A 20,565-nucleotide genomic window follows, 5' to 3' on the forward strand; every position below is an offset into this window, starting at 1 on the left:
AGCCCTATTCATAGTCCAGATTTAGGTGAAGAGGTGACCAGAACGGTGGTTTTGATGGAGCTGCTCATAGTCCATCACCGTGCTCATATCTCCTACCCTCCAAATCTGCCCATTGTTTCCCTCTGCTTTCTCTCTACTGCCTATCTGCCTCTCTGTTATTTCATTCTGGTCCTTTCCTGTTCCTTTCCTATTCTCTTTCTATGTCTCTATTATTTCATCCCTTTGTTCTGTCGTTCTCCCGCTGCTCAGTTTCGGGTGTTTGTTTGCTTTTACGTCGGGAGCTCAGCTCGCAGCAAGGCCGCACTGGGCAGTGCTGTCGACTCCTGTGTCCTCCTGGCCGTGACGAATATCTGTGTGTGTGGAGACAGAGGAACGGGGAGGCAGGGGAATGGGAGGAGCTACGGGAGGCAGTGTAGGAAAACTAGTTTGCCTCCCCGTTCCTCTGTCCCCCCACACACACTCGTCATGGCTAGGAGGACAGCACTGCCCGGCTTTTGCTCCGTGGTTGTTTTGCGAGCTGAGCTCTCATTTCAACTATTATAAAGTATACTATAGCCAACACACCATAACAACTTCTAGACCAATAACATTGTCTCGGTGACCACCGTTTCGGTGGTGAGTAAAAACAGAGAGAAGGGCTGGGGAGAGCAGTGGTTTTCTCTTCACCGCAGTTCAGTGATGTCATGTTGTAGTTTTCGGTGAGAGCGGTGGTCACCTCATCACCGAAAACTGGACTATGAATAGACCTTTAGGATTCCCCATACGTGGCCGGTTAACATTAGCATTTTACATTATTCCCAAATCTAAACACATTGCTTTTGTATTTCTTTGCGATGTGAGCTTTTATCAGCTGTTCTCTGTGCGCAATTCTGTTGCGCTTTGAAGTATAAATGTCTCCTAGGGTGCATCTCACTAGCCAACACACAAGATGAGGTTGAATAGACTGAAACCAGCGTTACCCAAAACAACAGGTTTGGAGATCTGTTGGGAATTGATTACATGAAACCACATTGTATGTCACATTGTATGTTTTAACTGTAGACATGCCTGCTGCTATTAACCCTTATCACCACAAGGTGGCAGGAAAGCCTTAGCATGCCCTGCTTTAGAAATTATGTTAAAGGGGGCACGGTGGTACAGTTGGTAGTGCTGTCGCCTCACAGCTAGAAGGTCCTGGGTTCGATTCCCGCTCGGGACGCTGTGGGTGCTGGCGGCGTGTTTCCTCCTCCGCATCATCAGTGCCCATACCCGAGGCGGGGTTGGCGAAAGGGCCTTTCTGTGTGGAGTTTGCATGTTCTCCCCGTGTCCCCTAGGGTAGGTACCCTCACAGAAAACATGCAGTAATCCTGGTCTCTAAACTGCCTCCCCCTGGCCAGCCAGGGCACCTGATTGAGGGGAAAGGAACTGGTTGGAATAACGTGTTCCTTCTACGCACTACGTCCAACCAGGGAAACTCCCCCCTGTCAGGTGTAAAGGAGCAACTTGGACACTCAGGCATGAGTTCAAATCCGTTGCTCTCCCCATGTCCCCCATATATGGGGACTAGGTTGGCGGAGGGTGTGTAGAGCCCAGGATCACATTAGATAATTGACACAGGGGTGAAAAATGGGTTACAAAATTGTGGGATAAAAGAATATTAGAAAAAAATAAATGTTATAATATAAGAAGTATGTAGTAATGTAGTCTTAGTCCATTACTCATGTTCAAATGAAAGGCCTCTGGTTCACTGTGTTTTGCAATGGCCTTCATCAAATCCCACTTTAATTCTAAGGGGCTCAAGTCAGAAGACTTACGACCACTGTCAGAATAATGGAAGATAGACGATCTACAAGCCCACAGCGCCTCTGAGATGTACTGGAGTAGAAGTTATTGTATTCAACATCAGAAATACTAAGTAAAATACATGAAAAGGTTTATAAGTATAGGCTTACAGCGCTGTACAGTACTGTGGTTTACAAAGCAGAGCATCATGCTGCATGAGCTCTTTAGTTTGTATTTATTAGATAGATTGACTGATCAGCTGATTAATGTTTCACTACTTTATTATTTTTATACATAACAATAACAGGAGATGCACACACATCCACACATTCTACAAGTGCTCAATAACTGACACATACTAAAAACCAGTAAGACGCCCTGAGGGCGAGAAGTGACGAGGTCGTGTGCACGCATCCCCCTGGGTGACGGCAGACTGCTGGGTGAGTGCTGGCGCTTTGGCATGGGGGGTCAGATCAACATATGCAATTAATTATGTAGTTAATTTAAAGAAAGGAAAAATCTGGTGGTCACAGAGATGACAAGGATGGAGGACAGGTTCTTCGCCAAGTCTATTGGCCAATGCCAGCAAGGCCAGTGGACAAAGTGGGAGGGCTTCATACCAAGGTCAGTGAAATGGAGTGACCTGTGGAAGACGCCTCAGGCAAGACTAAGTTTTCTTATCAGAGCCACGTATGACACCCTTCCTAGTCCAACAAACCTGGCACGATGGTACGGCTCTGAGGACAACTGTGGTCTCTGTGAAACAGGCAAGGGAAATCTCCGCCACATCCTGTGTGGCTGCCAGATGGCCTTGGCCCAGGGTCGTTACAGGTGGCGTCATGACCAGGTACTAAGGAAGCTGGTGGAACACACAGAGCATGAGAGTCCTGGCCAACGAGAAGTCAACATCCCAACAGAGGCAGCTGGTTCAGTTTGTAACAGCGGGACAAGCCAAGAAAAACAGCACTAAAGCAGACAAAATAGCGGTCCTGACTCCAGGCAAAGACTGGTCAATGAGAGCAGACCTTGACAAACAGTTACGCTTCCCCTTTGACATCACCATCACCACACCGAGACCCGACATCGTTCTGTGGTCATCAACCGAGAAGCGAGTCCTGTTAGTCGAGTTGACGGTCCCTTGGGAGCAGAACATCCAGGAAGCGTACGAGAGGAAAAAGGCTCGGTATGCAGAGTTAGTGGCAGAATGCCAAGAGAAAGGCTGGAGAGCAACAACTTATGCAGTGGAAGTTGGCTGCCGCGGCTATGCTGGCCTCTCAACAAACCGCTTCTTGAGGGACATCGGCTTCATGGCAGCAGTCTGGGGGTCACTACCTGGTGAGCAAGGGGCAAGGCCAGGATGGCTCTCAGCTACAGCTGGCACTTAGGCACCGTCGGAGGTGCGTCAGGCAGAAATGCACTGCAGGTACCAACATCTGCCTGTCATGTAATTGTACTGCTCATATATGGAGCGTGTCTTGAGTGTACAGGGTTTGATGAGGTCAGATCAACATATGGAATGTCAGAACAGGAAGGATGTGTGGGGAGGATCAACATATGGAAAGTCAGAACAGGTCAGCTCCATATATGGATATCTAAGGGTTTGAGGTTTGAGGTCAGATGTAGAGTTGCTGGCTGGCTCCATATATGCATATCTAGGTGATGATCCAGACTTCTCCATGTATGGTTATCCAAGGTTAGATGAGGTCAGGTTAGATGAGGTCAGTGATGATGAGGTGGCGTGACGTACGTGTCACAAGGTGTGATGTCACGAGGCATGACCATAGGCCTATATGTTTAGTTTAGTTTATTTGAACATCTTCACAGAATCAAGTACAAATTTTACATCAGCAAAGAAAAAACAAACAGCCCCGTGAAGGTGATCAAAAGTCTTGGGCTGAAGCTAAAAGCTTATAAGTGCCCTGCATCCTTCTCACAGCACAACATTTGAGATTGAGCATAGTTATCAGTTTAACAGTACATTAATCAGAGACAAAAAAACAACAACCCTACACCCAACCCACGCCTGTGTCACCGTAGACATTATTATTATTATAAGAATAACCATATGGTAATTATATAACAATATTCCACATGTCGGCCACTTTAACTTAGATTCCCCTTCATTCCATCAGTGGTGGACAAAGGACTTATAGGCCTACTCAAGAATTCAAATTTACAAATTACAAAGTACTTTTTCATTTTAATATCAATGCATTGCTGGATTCATGTGAAAATAGCTGATCTACAAGCTCAAAGTGTGTCACACCACAACTCGCTGTGAGGTTGTAGATCGTCTATTTTCCACTATTCCACAGTGGTCATCACAGTCTACTGTCTTGAACCCCATAGAAAATCCATAGTGGGATTTGAAGACAGTTGCAAAACGCAAACCTTACATAATCTATCATTATCATTTAGTGAGTTACACACCTCCACCACCAGGGGGCGAAAGACATTAAGGCAACAGTATGTGGATTGTTTATTGCACATACAAACACTTTGAGCCGGAAGCAGGGTTGTGCAGCAGTGGTTAGCGCTGCAGCATGGTGGTTGTTAGCCTTTAGCTCTGTGGTTGTTTTTCATCGTGGTGTGCTACTAAAAACGGACGTCAAAACGTGTCAAATGGAGTCTGTACGGCTGAAGATACATGAACACATGACGTCGGTGGGAGAGGACATAGTGTGTGTTTTGGACAAACAGCAGCAGAGTGGTGGTGCTGATGTTTGTTGTGTGAAGCTTGTCAGAGTGTTTGTGTTGGAGCGCCTTAGTTTGGCTGCTCAGGTCATGGTCAACCTCTTCCAGAGAGAGATGGAGACACTAGAAACTCTGCTGGAGAAACAAAACAAAGTGCTGGACATTGATGTTGATATGGATATCGATCTACACACTGCAGGTATGTGTGTTACGCACACACACACACACACACACACACACACACACACACACACACACACACACACACACACACACACAGTTAGTAAACTCTGAACAACACCAGCTTAGCTACAGGTAGCATTAAGCTAGCTGAACTGAACTACATTTCCCAGTAGCTTATTGTCCTCACCAAGTGTGTGTGTGTGTGTGTGTGTGTGTGTGTGTGTGTGCCTGCCTGCCTGCCATGCTAATATTGCATATCATTTTGTTATTAAACCCCTCTGGCATCTCACTTTCTTTTCCTTTTTTTAATAAATGTGGTCATAAGTGGTATGGCCGACTTGGTACTGTAGCTTAGGAGATATTGCTAATGTTATTTTAAAGGCTTAACAGAACAGAAAGCCAACTATTAGGGGACTAACTATATTAGGGCATTTGAACATTGATGCCTGTCAGTCACATTGTCACAATGTGGGACAGGGTCTCATTTCGTAAATGAGGGACTGTCCCACGCAAAGAGAGACATCTGGTCTCCGTTCTGTGTTCACCGTTTCCATGTGAATCCTGAGATCTACATGATTCTCACTGTTCTATTATATCTGCTGGGTTTACTTTTTTATCATTGCTGCCGGGCAGTGAAACCTTGTATCTCCATAATTCAGAAGGAGCGAGTGCATTCTCCGGCACCGGTGATCAGACGCACCTGCCTGGGAAGGTGGGGGGATTAGTGGAGTTCCGCGGCAGTGTTGGTACGTTTCGCGGCCGACGCCGCAACTGCCGACAACAGTCGCGGCTCCCGATATGTGTTGCCAGTTAAAAAACACCTGTGTCTTCCCTGTGAGGTTAGGGTTAGGGTTTGGGTTGTCAGCGTCGCTGGTTAAAACTCACCCGTGGCCCCCTAAACAGCCGTGTCTTCCCTGTGAGGTTAGGGTCTGGGGTGTGTCAGACTGCTGCCGCTGGTGCCAGAAAATGCACTCGCTCTCTCTCACATAATTTAACCTTTAACCTGTAAATTAATGTCCTAATCATCATTCTACAGTGTCACCCAAAAGTAACCAAAATAGCCGATCTACAAGCTTTTCATTTTTATTTTTCTGAAAAGTAACAGTTTTGGACATAAGAGGTTTCCACCTCACAGCAACAATATTATACCTACTTGTGTTATCTATTTCAGGATCATTAATATGTTAATAAACTGATTGGCTGTTTCAAATATGCAATGAAAAAATACTGCTTGCTAGATCTGCTTTCATTTTGTTCTTTCATTTTAAAAAAACAAACCAAAAAACATTCTGATTCATAATTTAAATTAATTTAGTCATGTTCAGTTTTATACAGGAGCTGTTTATAAAGTTTAATATCAAAAATACATTATAGTCCTTATTCATGACACATGATCAGCGGCAGCCTTTTTATGAAAGTTAATACAAATTTATATCACATCAAATTCCTTATTCAATGATGTATTGTATTCCTTTATTCCAGACCAGTGTGTGGAGTCCTGTCTACAGGTGAAGATCAGTTCTCCAGCCACGACTGTTTATATTAAACAGGAACCTGAAGACCACCTTAAACAGGAACCTGAAGACAAACAGGAACCTGAAGACCATCTGGCTCTCAGTAAGTTTAAATTACTCTGTCTTTATTTGTTTTATTGGTGAAAGTGGGTAGCGCTGAGAGTGCAAAGATGAACCGATATGACCTGGTTATCGATTTTAGCATTAACAATGTGACTACATTGATGGTATTATAAATGGGACGACGGTTCGGCAGTAAAAGTATGAATAGGTTCACTGAAGCTTTGCAGTTCATTCGACTTCAGTATTAACTAACCTGCTGAAGAAGACTCACTGACCTAACATTCGGCTCGTCTCACATCTTCTATGAGAACACTACAATGTAAAAGAGCACAGTCAGCGCACCGTCATCAACGTTCAATTTAGGAAATTTGGCCAAAGAGTAATCTGTTGATACTTTTTCCATCCACTACTCCACACTGAGGTACAAGATTCAAACCTTTTATAGTCTTTGTATTTTTTCCTAGACTTTCTGCACATTCCTGTGTGTAAAGAGGAGGTCTCACCTGAAGAGGAGAGGAGCTCCAGTCTGGTCCAGGAGGAACCACAACCTCCACAGATTAAAGATGAACATGAGGAGCTATTTCACACAACAGAAGAGGCTGGTGGACAAAGGTTAACATTACTAGCAGTGAAAAGTGAAGATGATGATGAAAACAGAGACACAGAGCCTGTAGCCGGCACCTCAACTGTACACATGAAAGCACAAGCTGATGTAGTGGACTGTGGAACATCACAACCAACTAGTGACAACCAGGTCCTCTCTTCACACTTTTCTGAATCTGACACTGAAGACAGTGATGAGTGGGAGGAGACTAGGGGAGATCAGTCAGCTTTAAACACACTGAAATCACAAAACACACAGCACAAGCTGTCCCAGGACCTGAAATCATCGAAACAAACGGACTCCATGAGGAGTCACACAGGGAAGAAAAGTTTTAATTGTACAGTGTGTGGCAAAATGTTTAATCGAAAGGGGAATTTAAAATCACACATGATGACTCATACAGGCGAAAAGCCCTTCTCTTGTACAGTATGTGGTAAAAGCTGTGCTCACAAGGGTGATCTAAAAAGACACATGATGACTCATACAGGCGAAAAGCCTTTCTCTTGTACAGTTTGTGGTACAGGCTTTACTCAGTCGGGTCATCTAAAATTACACATGATGACTCATACAGGCGAAAGGCCATTTTCTTGTACAGTATGTGGTACAGGCTTTACTCAGGCGGGTACTCTAAAAACACACATGATGACACATACAGGCGAAAGGCCATTTTCTTGTACAGTATGTGGTAAAGGCTGTGTTAACACAAGTCATCTAAAAAGACACATGAAGACTCATACAGGCGAAAGGCCATTCCCTTGTACAGTTTGTGGTACAGGCTTTACTCAGGCGGGTCATCTAAAATCACACATGATGACTCATGCAGGCGAAAAGCCATTTTCTTGTACAGTATGTGGTAAAAGCTGTGCTCACAAGTGTGATCTAAAAAGACTCATACAGATTCATACAGGCAAAAAGCCTTTAGTTTAAGACATAATGATCAGTCAGTCTAATCCAGGATGACAATGATGCAAAAGCAGAGGAACAAGTAAGACGCGCGAACGCGGGAAGCGAACGCAGCTCGTAAATTGCAATAACAACAATTAGAATAAATTACGTACTTTAAGGTTTTTTTAAAGTTCTATTTTTTTTGTTTAAGATTTTTTTTAAGTTAAGTTTTTTAAAAACTTTTCTTTTTAACTTTTTAACTTTTTTTTTAACGTTTTTTCTATTTATGTTTTTTTTTCAAGTTAAGTTTTTTTTAAGTTAAGTTGTGTGTGTGTGTGTGTGTGTGTGTGCGTGTATGTGTGTGTGTGTGTGTTTTTGTGTGTGATACAGCTGCGCCCTCTGGTGGTGGGCGGGTGGTGTTACAGCGTGACACACACACAGACACACAGACATGATCTGCTGGGTCTCATAGTAAATGCTCACTGCGTTCGCAATCACTGCATTCGCAATCACTGCGTTCGCAATTATATGTATAATATGACAACATCAACATGACTGAATAAAATACAGTTTATTGTGATGGAGTTTAATTTGTATCTTGTGTTTGGATCTTATTTTCTATTCAACATGATGGAATTTCATTTTTATTTAATCTAGCATTATTCCCTCCAGCTCATAGGTTACTGGTAGGACAATATGAGCATCAGTGTGTGCCCACATTTGTCAGCATTTAACAAGTCTTAACGTTGGCACGGTGGCACAGTTGGTAGTTCTGTCGCCTCACAGCTAGAAGGTCCTGGGTTTGATTCCCCATGTTCCCCATATATGGGGACTAGGTTGGCGGAGGGTGTAGAGAGCCCAGGATCACATTAGATAATTGGCACAGGGGTGAAAAAATGGGTTACAAAATTGAGGGATACAAAAAATGATGGTGCAGTAGTGCTCACAAGCTGCTGGGTTTGTGTAGATCAGGGTGTTGCTACATCTTACAGACCATAACAAAGCCACATATGCATCACAGTTAAACAATTCTATTTAACTATCATCATTTAATATCAATGCTCTTTTGTCAGGTGTGTGCTGTGAACAAAAAGTGTAACTTAGCCTTGTTTCAGCCTTATTTCACATTTACCAAACCAGACATTCAAGGTAGAAAAAAGGAAAAAACAAACAACATCAACAACAGCACCCATTTGGTAAACAATTGTAGATCTGCTATTCTCACTATTAAATATACATTATACATCAGTTTGTTCATAATGGGTGTTCTTGTACGTCTGGGTCTTGGGGAGACCAATGTCCTAGCAGTGTTTTATCACACTAATATATATTTTGCCCCACAGGCAAACCCACTTAGGCTTGAAGTTGGTTCTGACTGGGCACTGGTTCCTTTGAAAAAATGAAACATTTTAGAAAATATATATTTGACAATGTTTATTTAAAACATGACAACAAAATAATGAAAATAACAGTGAAAATAATAGATAAGATAAAAATAGAAATGAAGACAATGCACAAGGTTACTCTTAAGGAAGGTAATAGCAGAAGTGTCAAAGTACATGAGAAAAAGGCACACACATATTCACCAAATGTACTATAATCTATACAGCAAAAATCACTTTAAATGCAAAGAAATATACCAATAATGCTCCACAGGGACTAAAACATGGTAAAAACTAAAAACATAGAAATAGAAATAAACACGAAGATAAAGTGCTGACTGCAGGTCTAATAAACAGCAATGTGAATGCATACATATTTCACAACAAATCACAAGTCGAAAATGTGAGAGGTCTATGAAAATCGTCCAATATTGTTTTTAGGCCTGAGGAAATATGAGATTCCGTTTCATGTTTCAGATGAAGCGTGAAAACCAACAGAACCAATGGAGAGAGCCTTATCTGCATTCTTGTGTTCTTCAGTCCCCCTAAAATAAATGACAAGAAGCCATGAACAGGAAAAAATGTGTTGAAAAAGGAAGGCCATCTCCTTTCTCCTTTCCTGGAGCTGCTCGCAAACGTGGAAAGCGCTGTACTTCTTCCTGCTGGAGTCCTGAAGATCCATACTGGCTGTCCCTCTCTGACGCTCTGGAGTTGCAGTACACAGACTTTCCTCACCGGCCCTCAAAACTGATTTCCTGGTTAAACAACACAAATAGAATTTCAATTATACCACAACAATGTGTCCAGTTTACTGTTGTGAGAAAATGTGTGTGTTGCAACTTGCAACTGCCCTTCCCTTCCCCCCTCTCACATGTACAAATACAATACATGCCCATTTTCTTTAAAATCAAAAATAATAATAACTTACTTTTTCCCCTCTTTTTCAAGCTGATCTCATCTGACTTTAGGCTGCACAAACATTGGAATCTGCAAGAAAAACAATATTCAAATTTGTTAAACTTTAAACTTAAAAAATATAAATTAAATATGCTTTTGTGTCTATTATTGGCCCTGTCCTTTCCCCCTTCTACACAGAATCCCTTAGCCGGAAATAGCTGATCTACAATCTCACAACACATTGCATTGTGAGCTTGTAGATCTGCTTTTTTGCTGACTGTTTGCCTGTATTGTACATAACCTGTAAGCTACATGCCAAATGTAATTTACGGAATGTCTTTTACAGAAAGTTTGAAGAAAATAGTATTTGTTTTAACATTATCAATGTGTCTGTACTTTTTGACCTATTTAATGCTACCTCGGTGAAGAACATTATAGTGATTTCAAGCTTTTTAACTGTTTGAAAGGCTATCATAATTGCCTGCTTACATATAATAAAACACATTTTAAGCATTTAAATCTTTACTTACTTAGTTGAGAGCAGATATTCCTCTGACTGTGTAGTTCCTTTGTCAGTTTGAAAGTGGTGGGAAAAGGCAGACACAGTGGGGGTTGAAAGACCCATCAGGACCTCAGCTGTCAGCTGGTCACCCTACCCCCAACACTAACCAGCCAAACCAGTTTTTTCACCTGGCTAATGACCCCACCCTCTCCATGCAGTTCCTTCTCCAGTATCCAGTGACCTCAGTACATACTGTAGGCTATACATTTATTGGAAATGTGTACACATCATTTAAATTCCCTTTTAATTGTACATATATTATTTTGTTTTGCTCAAACTAGTGGAGAAGAGTTCCAGTAGAACTAAAAGACAATTGATTGATTGATTGATTGATTGAAAATTGTATTAACAGTTTGCAGAATTACAGTACATTTCAAGCACAAACTCAATACAAAGGCTGTTAACTGTGAGTGGACGACCCAATTAAGCATTACACTTGTTTACAACAGGGTCCACCATGTTCAATTCATCAAAACATTTAGAGATGTACAAATAGACACTTCTATATAGACAAGGAACAGTACAGGAATTCATCATAATGGAGGTAAAAAGGGAAAAGAAACATATACAGTGAGGGGAAAGGGGGGGGGGGGGGATTCAGATTTTACGGGGGCCAGTTTCGAATTGCAGCCATCCGTAGGTGCCCTTTGAGAGCGGTTTTGAAGGAGTCAAGGGATTTGCATGTCTTAATGACTGTTGGTAGGGCGTTCCACATTTTGGTGGCATAGGAGCGAAAATAATTTAGTCCCAGTCATGTTATGCTGGGTTTTATGGTGAAAATAGCCAATCTACAAGCTCACAATGCGCTGTGACATGCTGTGAGGTTGTAGATCAGCTATTTTCAGCATTAGATGTAGTCTAAAATCCAATTATATTTAGTCGACAAAAACTAGACTAATAGTAAAACTAAATGCAATTTTATTCTAAAGACTGAATACAACTAAAATGTGCAGTATTCTACATGTTACAATGTAAACAAACCTTTTAATAAAAGTAAGAGAGAGAGATGGTGAGAGAGAGCATAGAATATAGCGAGAGAGGTAGAGAGAATACTTTTACTTCTACTCCACATCTCAAAGGTAAATATTGTAATTTTACAGGCAGGCAGACAGACAGACCCTTACTATATGTGCCACTATGTGTTAAATAGAGTTAATTTAATAGAGTTAAATATATATATGGGTCCTTTCTGCTAGCAGTGCCTGCCTGCCTGTCTGTAGAACTTGAGCTGTATACTTTCTTGACCGGGGTTCCCAACTTCCAATGCAGGGCTTTGTACTGGGCCCAGGGCTCTTTGCATTGTGACCTGTTCTGTGAGCTTTTAGATGGGCTTGCCCACTTCCAACCCATGCAAGTTAGCCCACATGTAGACCATGTTGGAACTACATGGGCTTGCCCACTTCCAACCCATGCCAGTTGGCCCACATTTAGACCATGTGGGACCTACATGGGCTTGCCCACTTCCAACCCATGCAAGTTAGCCCACATGTAGACCATGTTGGACCTACATGGGCTTGCCCACTTCCAACCCATGCAAGTTAGCCCACATGTAGACCATGTTGGAAAGCCATTGGCTTGCCCACTTCCAACCCATGCAAGCTAGCCCACATGTAGACCATGTGGGACCTACATGGGCTTGCCCACTTCCAGCCCATGCCAGTTAGCCCACATGTAGCCCATGTTGGACCTACATGGGCGTGCCCACTTTCAACCCATGCCAGTTAGCCCACATGTAGACCATGTGAGAACTACATGGGCTTGCCAACCCATGCCAGTTAGCCCACGTGTAGCCCATGTGGGACCTACATGGGCGTGCCCACTTCCAACCCATGCCAGTTAGCCCACATGTAGACCATGTGAGAACTACATGGGCTTGCCAACCCATGCCTGTTCAGATTTATAGCTATCCACGATTTAACTTGCTAAGTTGATAGCATCATGGTCCATAGCTACGCCTACTGAAAGGCCACAACTGCACACCAGAGTATGTCTTTACTCAAACTGTCTAAATAATATAACCCAAGTGTCTTTTATACTTTTATTGTCGTTTAACAAACATACATTTAAACACATGAACTATTTATCTAGGATTGGTTTAAGGGTTAGTTTTAACCCAGTTTAGGTTAGACGTTTAATTAGTTTTAACTAGTTGGTTAGTTAGGTTCGTTTAGTTACGTTTAGTTAGGTTTAGGTAAAAAACCTGTTACAGATGAAACAGAGATATACATAGCATTCGTCAATTACAGGCAGGTTACAACACATGGATAACACATTATTCATTGATTATTAATAGTTTGCATTATGTATCAATAATTACCATTGGTCTAATGTGAGTTGTTGTTCATCATGTCCATGTGGTTACATGAGGTTGGATTCTTCGTAGTTGGTTTGGAATCTGACTGCTAGAGCCCCACTCAGGGTTTATAAAATCTCTGTTCAGTGGAGCCCGCCCTGTGGGCGGTTCCGTACCAACTTGGCATCATTGGCTGCTGGCTCCTTCCTGTGGTTGGTTTATAGCCAACCTTACTATTGGTTTAAAACCAGGAAGTATTACCTGCCATGTGCTAGCACATGGCCGGAGCACCCTGCTGTGAGGTTTACTGTAGCCATGGTATGGTAATTACATGGGCTGGGGAATGGTCTATTTCCCCACTCTACTCTCAACTGGTTTATGAGAGTTTAGGGTTTAACACATTAATCATTTACATTCCTTTTAGGCACTGGACATCTCCACCTTAGATAATGCAGGCATAATGTTTTATAGTTAAACACAGTCATTGGGACATGTTGTTGCTCTTCACCGGCAGTGGGCAACATTACTACCCCCACAGGGTGTCGGAATTCACACTCTTATCTTGTTCCTCCAGCAGCTGCCAGGGGTCTGACAGGGGTCCTAGGCAGCTTTGAGCTTAGGTGCATGTCACTGTCACTTCCACAACATATTTATTAAACATTAACACATCCCAATATCCTGGATATTTCCACACCCCCCGCAAGAACCTATTCATAAACCTATTGAAGAGGTTCTTCAAACACTCATTTCGTTTATAAAGGGTTTGGTTTTCGACACATTGATTATCTGCCGAGGGGGGGGGGGGGTTTGATAAACACAAAGCCATTTTCACCTGGTTGAAAGCCAGGAGGAAAATGGGAAATCACCCCTGAATCAAATGACATTTCAGCTTGCTTGGAATCAGAGGCTGGAATAGACATTGACTTTGGAGTAGTTATACTATGATTAGCTTAACATGCCTTTGAACTGACTGGTTAAGGAATTATAATATTGTTCTTTGTTTTATCTTTTCAGAATTAGTTACTCATTCTAAGGTTCCTGTTTGTTTCCTTACTTGTAATTCTGTTTAACTTGATTCCACTTTGTTCAAACAAATACCTTGACTTGTGATATCTTCGTGGATCACTACTTAATTTGTTACATTTTAGAAGCAGGTTGGTTCCTGCCATTTATTACCTCTCATAAACTTGCTTGGTCCTGAGCAGATTGGAGATAAGATTTCACAAGGTTCTGGTTTACTTTACTGTCTTTTTCGTAAAAGCCCTTGGATTTTGTGTGTTTAGTAACTAATGTGTAATTTAGCATGGCACTTCACTGGCCTGCAAACACAAAGTCATCACATTTCAAACATTGATACTACACACTATTTGCCCCTGTCATTCATTGCCCCTTAATAGGAGGTGTCATTGACATGGGCTGTCAGTTTGTGTGTGGCTGGTAAGTAAGTCACAATTCACACCTTCCACCCAGGTTTTTCCCTTGCTGGAAAGGAAGAATTAACATTATTTTATACCACACATTAATTTACCATTTTACCCTAGTTATGAGTTACTTTATACTTTCTGGTTTGTACTCGTTAACCGGGGAATGTTTATGTATTCTGTAATGTTAACTTGTATCACACAATAATAATCACACAATACACTTTTTGTTAAAAACACACATGAAGTTGTCACTGTCCTTCTCTGCCTTGGTGACAGCCTGGAGGTCTCCCTCCCTGTGTGGGGGGGGGAAGCATGTGTGTGTGTGTGTGTGTGTGTGTGTGTGTGTGTGCGCGTGTGCGCGTGCGCACACGCTCCCCCAATTGTGCCAACATTCCTCCTGGCGGTCATCCTTTTGGGCCCGCCGGTGTTGGGGGGGTAGGCATGTGTGTGCATCCGTCATTCATTCATGACGTAATTGGCATTGACTGCATTTTTTCATTTTAACTTTCCCTCTGCCATCGGTGCCATCGGCAGGTTTTATTGTGACCTTACCGATGGCTGGGCTTGGGATGGAGAGCGCCTTGTACAGCTTTCCCCAGCTTCCATGCGGTGTGGCTGTGGGTGGGGCTTGCTGTGGCGTGCACCACTGTTTCATGGCGGTCGACATCCTGTTGTCTCCCGCGACGGACGCCATCTCTGCGAGGCCTTGCGCCGTGGTTGGTTGCTGCCTGGCAGTTTCTGTAGCGTGCGCTGTGCTGGCCCCGGCAGCTCGCTGGGTGGTTTCTTCCTTTGGACTCACCCTGGCCTCCGGTGCTGGTTCTGCTGACTTGGCGTCAGGTGCCGGCTCCGCTGGGCCTCGTGGCACCGTGTTGGGACGCGCCTGGTCGATGCGCACTGACGTAGTGGCCGTCGGCGCCTCATTTCCCACGTCGGACACTGGGCCCGTCGCTTGCACGGCTGTTGAGGGCGCCCGGCTGGTGTCCACTGTGTGGCCACCGCAGGCTTCATGCTCCTCCGGTGCTGCTGACCTGGCGTAGTCTTCTGGTAGGACACAGCAGGTTCCCTGCTGTTCTGGTGTCGCTTTGGGGGGAGCTTGGTTGTCCTCCGCTGACGTAGTGGCGAGCCCCCTTGGGGCTCGCTGGGTGACGTCATCTGTTGGGGTGAGAGTGCGGTCAGGCGTCTGTCGCCTCCCGTCCGTTTCTTCCCCCATCGAGGTGACGTCTCTGGTGTAGTCTTCCTTGACCTCGCCGACCTTCTGCTCCGCTGCTGTGACCTGGACCTTTGGTGTTAGTGACCCTATTTTTATTTGCCCTAGATCGTGGTCAGCCTGAGCGGCTTGCAGGTTAAGCCTGTCTCTTCCTCGGACAAGCTTTTTATAGTCAGAGAGCATTTGAATTGACCTTTTCGGACTTATTAAGGATTTGGTGTCCTGTAATATTAAATTCAAAACATCGAGAGCTTTATCTAATGCATTTGATGCCATTGGTTCCCTTGTCTCTGAACTAATCAATTTGTTTATTGTGTCAGACAAGTTTGACCATTGTGGTTCCACTTGTAACCACACTGAATCCAGTAACAATTTCCTCATGTTATAGTATTTAGTCGTGCAGTCATGGAGCTCACTATTTACTTGCAAAGCATTTTGTGATAAATTAGCTTCTTTCAATTCCTCGGAATAGTCGCTATAGCTATCCGCTAACTTCCCGTAAGCTATTTTGAGTCTACCAAATGTGTCCGCTTTTGCGGTGTTGGGAGATTTTTGTGACAGACTTATTTCACACTCAGCCGCTAAATTATTGAATATTGATTGCGCCCCTTTGCTTCTAACTTTTAACTCGTTGATTAAAGACATCTTTACTTCACCTATCAAACTTATGAATCTTTGGGATTTTAGTAAGTGTTCTCACGGTTTTATAGTTTTATAGCTTGACACCGGGGATTTAGCCAGTTTAGCGTTTACAGTATTTTTGTTTCTGTTACGGTTCTGGACTAATTTAAGCTAGGTATATAGTTAAAAGTGGTTTCACATTCATTGCTAATAAAACCTGCCTCCCTTATTACTCAATTCGTTTTAGCCTTAGTGGTCTGTGTCATTCCCTGACTGCATGCATCCTTTGGTGCTGCAATTAGCATTTGGGCTGTTTTATGACTTCCCCCCACCCCTTGCTGATAGCAGGAGTGAGAGTGGCCTCTATATTGAGCCCTGTTGTTTACCAAACTCTACCCTCCCCCGCACTTAAGGCTAGGATGGAGAGTCTTCTAGAGAGTAGAGGCAAGTTGCCATTTTGCCCTGTTGCCTATTTACTCTGCCCTTCCCCCGCTCATGGCTAGGTAGAAGTGTTTTAGAGTAGAAGGCACCAGACAATAGGCTAATGGTTTTAGCAAATTAGCTTTGCTCTGGCGGCCATTTTCCCCTGGTTGAAAGCCAGGAGGAAAATGGGAACAATAATGGCCCAGCTCTTAGTTACAATAATCACTCCTGAATCAAATGACATTTCAGCTTGCTTGGAATCAGAGGCCGTACGTCCTTGATTCTGGAGTAATCATTAAAACCCAGAGCTCGGATCAAATTGTCCGCCTGTAATTAGGTTAGCAACCTTTTAGCTACTGTTTTACGCTGGAGTTACTTTGATTGTACATTTTACAAGGCCTGTGGTTAGTACATCAGGCTATTTACCATCTACGCTTGAGACTTTTGAGTCTAGCCGTGGCATCTATTAACCGTGCTTTGAACTATTTAGTTACCAGGCTATCTTAGTTACAAGGCTACTGGTTTAATTGTTAGTAAAGTTACCGCGATTAAGTTGATAATTGCACACTAACCTTGCTCATTTGGAGCGTTTGTTTTAGTAAAGTTACCGCAATTAAGTTGATAATTGCACACTGTGGTTTTTTACTCCGTTTGGAGTAAAAACCTTGCTCATTTTGAGCGTTTGTTTTAGTAAGTTAACCGCGATTATGACAATAATCGCACCGTATGGTTTTTTACTGTTTTGGAGTTTTTGTTTTAGCAAAGTTTACCGCGATTACGATAGTAATCGCACGCTATGGTTTTTTACTGTTCAGATTTATAGCTATCCACGATTTAACTTGCTAAGTTGATAGCATCATGGTCCATAGCTACGCCTACTGAAAGGCCACAACTGCACACCAGAGTATGTCTTTACTCAAACTGTCTAAATAATATAACCCAAGTGTCTTTTATACTTTTATTGTCGTTTAACAAACATACATTTAAACACATGAACTATTTATCTAGGATTGGTTTAAGGGTTAGTTTTAACCCAGTTTAGGTTAGACGTTTAATTAGTTTTAACTAGTTGGTTAGTTAGGTTCGTTTAGTTACGTTTAGTTAGGTTTAGGTAAAAAACCTGTTACAGATGAAACAGAGATATACATAGCATTCGTCAATTACAGGCAGGTTACAACACATGGATAACACATTATTCATTGATTATTAATAGTTTGCATTATGTATCAATAATTACCATTGGTCTAATGTGAGTTGTTGTTCATCATGTCCATGTGGTTACATGAGGTTGGATTCTTCGTAGTTGGTTTGGAATCTGACTGCTAGAGCCCCACTCAGGGTTTATAAAATCTCTGTTCAGTGGAGCCCGCCCTGTGGGCGGTTCCGTACCAACTTGGCATCATTGGCTGCTGGCTCCTTCCTGTGGTTGGTTTATAGCCAACCTTACTATTGGTTTAAAACCAGGAAGTATTACCTGCCATGTGCTAGCACATGGCCGGAGCACCCTGCTGTGAGGTTTACTGTAGCCATGGTATGGTAATTACATGGGCTGGGGAATGGTCTATTTCCCCACTCTACTCTCAACTGGTTTATGAGAGTTTAGGGTTTAACACATTAATCATTTACATTCCTTTTAGGCACTGGACATCTCCACCTTAGATAATGCAGGCATAATGTTTTATAGTTAAACACAGTCATTGGGACATGTTGTTGCTCTTCACCGGCAGTGGGCAACATTACTACCCCCACAGGGTGTCGGAATTCACACTCTTATCTTGTTCCTCCAGCAGCTGCCAGGGGTCTGACAGGGGTCCTAGGCAGCTTTGAGCTTAGGTGCATGTCACTGTCACTTCCACAACATATTTATTAAACATTAACACATCCCAATATCCTGGATATTTCCACAATGCCAGTTAGCCCACGTGTAGCCCATGTGGGACCTACATGGGCGTGCCCACTTTCAACCCATGCCAGTTAGCCCACATGTAGCCCATGTGGGACCTGCATGGGCTTGCACCACTCAGTTCACACGGGTGTGATCTTTATTATTTGAGGGGCGCTAGCCCCTCCTATGCCCAGCTTTCCGGGTTTGTGTGAACACAAACATTGGCTTGTGATTGGCTGATCGCCCCATAGTGAGGATTTGATTGGATGAGCAAAGTACAAAAGTACAAAAGTGAGGACAGAAGAGTGAAGACGCCAAAAGTGATTGGCCGAATCACATTTGCATTGATTTGATCGGTTGAGCACGGAATGTGATGCATGATGATGTATGTCATGATGATAAGAGTGCTATCAGTGCTATCACTAATAACCAGTTACAGTAAAGTAACTAGTTATTAGTTACTTTACTTTAAAAATGATAATAAAAACAATTTAAAAATGGGTTTTCGTTGGGTTTTGTTATTCATTGTAATTTGTAGCTTACCTTATGAAATGTAGTGGAACAATAAAACTCAAAAGATAGGTTCAGAGATTTTGACAGGCATCTTTATTGTATCCATCTGGGTCACTGGTGGGGGTGGTGGTAGAGGTCGGGTCTTTGGCGACTAGTTTTGTCGCGCCATGAACTTTGTTAAGGTACTTTAATAAATTGGCATTGCTCTTTATCGCTGTGGACTTTGGTTTCTGTCCTCCACACAACTTGCATTTTACCTTGATATTTTTAGGGTAGGCCTACTTTATCTTCACAAATTCAAAATAATGGCTGTATTTCCAAGTTTAAAAGCTCCCGCTGTCTGTATTTGCCATTGTGCCTGCCGGCGTTTTGTGTGTGTGCTGTGTTGTGGTTTGTGTGTCTCTGTGTTTACCCCATGCGAGTAATGACATGGTTCCGGGTTTGGTGCAAGAACGCTCTGTGATTGGTCAGTGATTGGCTTATCCTGAAATTCTTGCCCTACGTTAACCAATCATCACATCTTCTGCGACGTGCTCACATGGGGTAAACACAGAGACACACAAACCACAACACTGTGGCTCTGGCTTTTGCATGCTCATGCATGTTTCATGATGTTTGAGAGCAAAGCAGAGCACACAGACACAGAGCAGCAGCAGGTCGCCTCACCCGCTTAGTCACTTGTTAGATAACAGATATAGATATCAAGAAACCACCACTCCTGAATGAAGTGTCTCGTGCTGGGAGTCTGGTGCAACGCACAGGTCCTGGCGGTACTCCTGGTGAGAGCCACCCTGGGCAAGACCTACGCTGAAAAGACTATCATCGGAAGTTGCAGGATTTTAGCGGAAGTATCGCCCAAGGAAATGACGATGATGCTTTACAAATCAGTTTACATTCTCCGCGAATGAAACAAGTGTTGTGATTGGTCGGGAAAATATCGGATCCGGGGGAAATACAGCTGACGGATACATCCGCCCGATAGCTTCTCTGCCTTACGTTGTGACCAGGCTTTTCTTTTCGCAGATTAGTAAGCCTGGGACCGAGGCTAGGTGAGAGTGGACCTGGTGTGATATAGGATGGGCCCGGACAGGAGTCAACCCACAGAGCCTAGTCCCTCCACATGCCAGAATTGTACCTCCCAGTCCCGGCAGAGTAGTTCCGGAGTGGACCCAACAGATTGTGTGGCCCTCGTCTTTCCCTAGTGGGTCTGATCGAGGGTAGCTACTGGGACGTAAGTCTGGACTTGATCACCCCGGCTGGGTCACCCGAGGGTATGATGTTCGCGAGACCCGAAACCCCGATGACCGTGGGATACATCACTGAGGATACGGCCCAGGTGCATCCAAGCGACGTATTTTCGTTCTGTGCACGCTGCACGCTTGGTTGGATCACATAACATAACGCAGGTAAAGCAATCACAGTAACTATAACGTTGTTATTGAATTTGGAATGGTAAATACCGTAAATCCTCATTTATAATCTGGGGCTTTTATTTGTCTCAACCGATTCTGATACCGGGCTTTTATTGGAAGGAGGCAGCTATAAGAAGGAGGCCTATATTTCTACTTTTCTAACCGATCACACATTTTGGGTCTGTTAGACAGTTAGAACCCTGTAAAATGTACTGGACTCATTTATTGAAACCAAGTCCTCA

At 43.3% G+C, this 20,565-nt stretch overlaps 1 protein-coding gene across 1 annotated transcript; it reads left to right on the forward strand.

Annotated features, from left to right (window-relative positions):
* Positions 1–4,362: 4,362 nt before the first annotated feature.
* LOC306917960 (uncharacterized protein) lies at positions 4,363–7,894 on the forward strand. Its single transcript, XM_079530866.1, has 3 exons — positions 4,363–4,654; positions 6,121–6,255; positions 6,680–7,894. Exons 1-3 carry the CDS (start codon positions 4,384–4,386, stop codon positions 7,744–7,746), a joined length of 1,473 nt encoding a protein of 490 aa, XP_079386992.1. The 5' UTR covers positions 4,363–4,383; the 3' UTR covers positions 7,747–7,894.
* Positions 7,895–20,565: the final 12,671 nt, after the last annotated feature.

The sequence above is a fragment of the Electrona antarctica genome (assembly GCF_951216825.1).
Source record: "Electrona antarctica genome assembly, contig: scaffold_40, whole genome shotgun sequence".
NCBI lineage: Eukaryota > Metazoa > Chordata > Actinopteri > Myctophiformes > Myctophidae > Electrona > Electrona antarctica.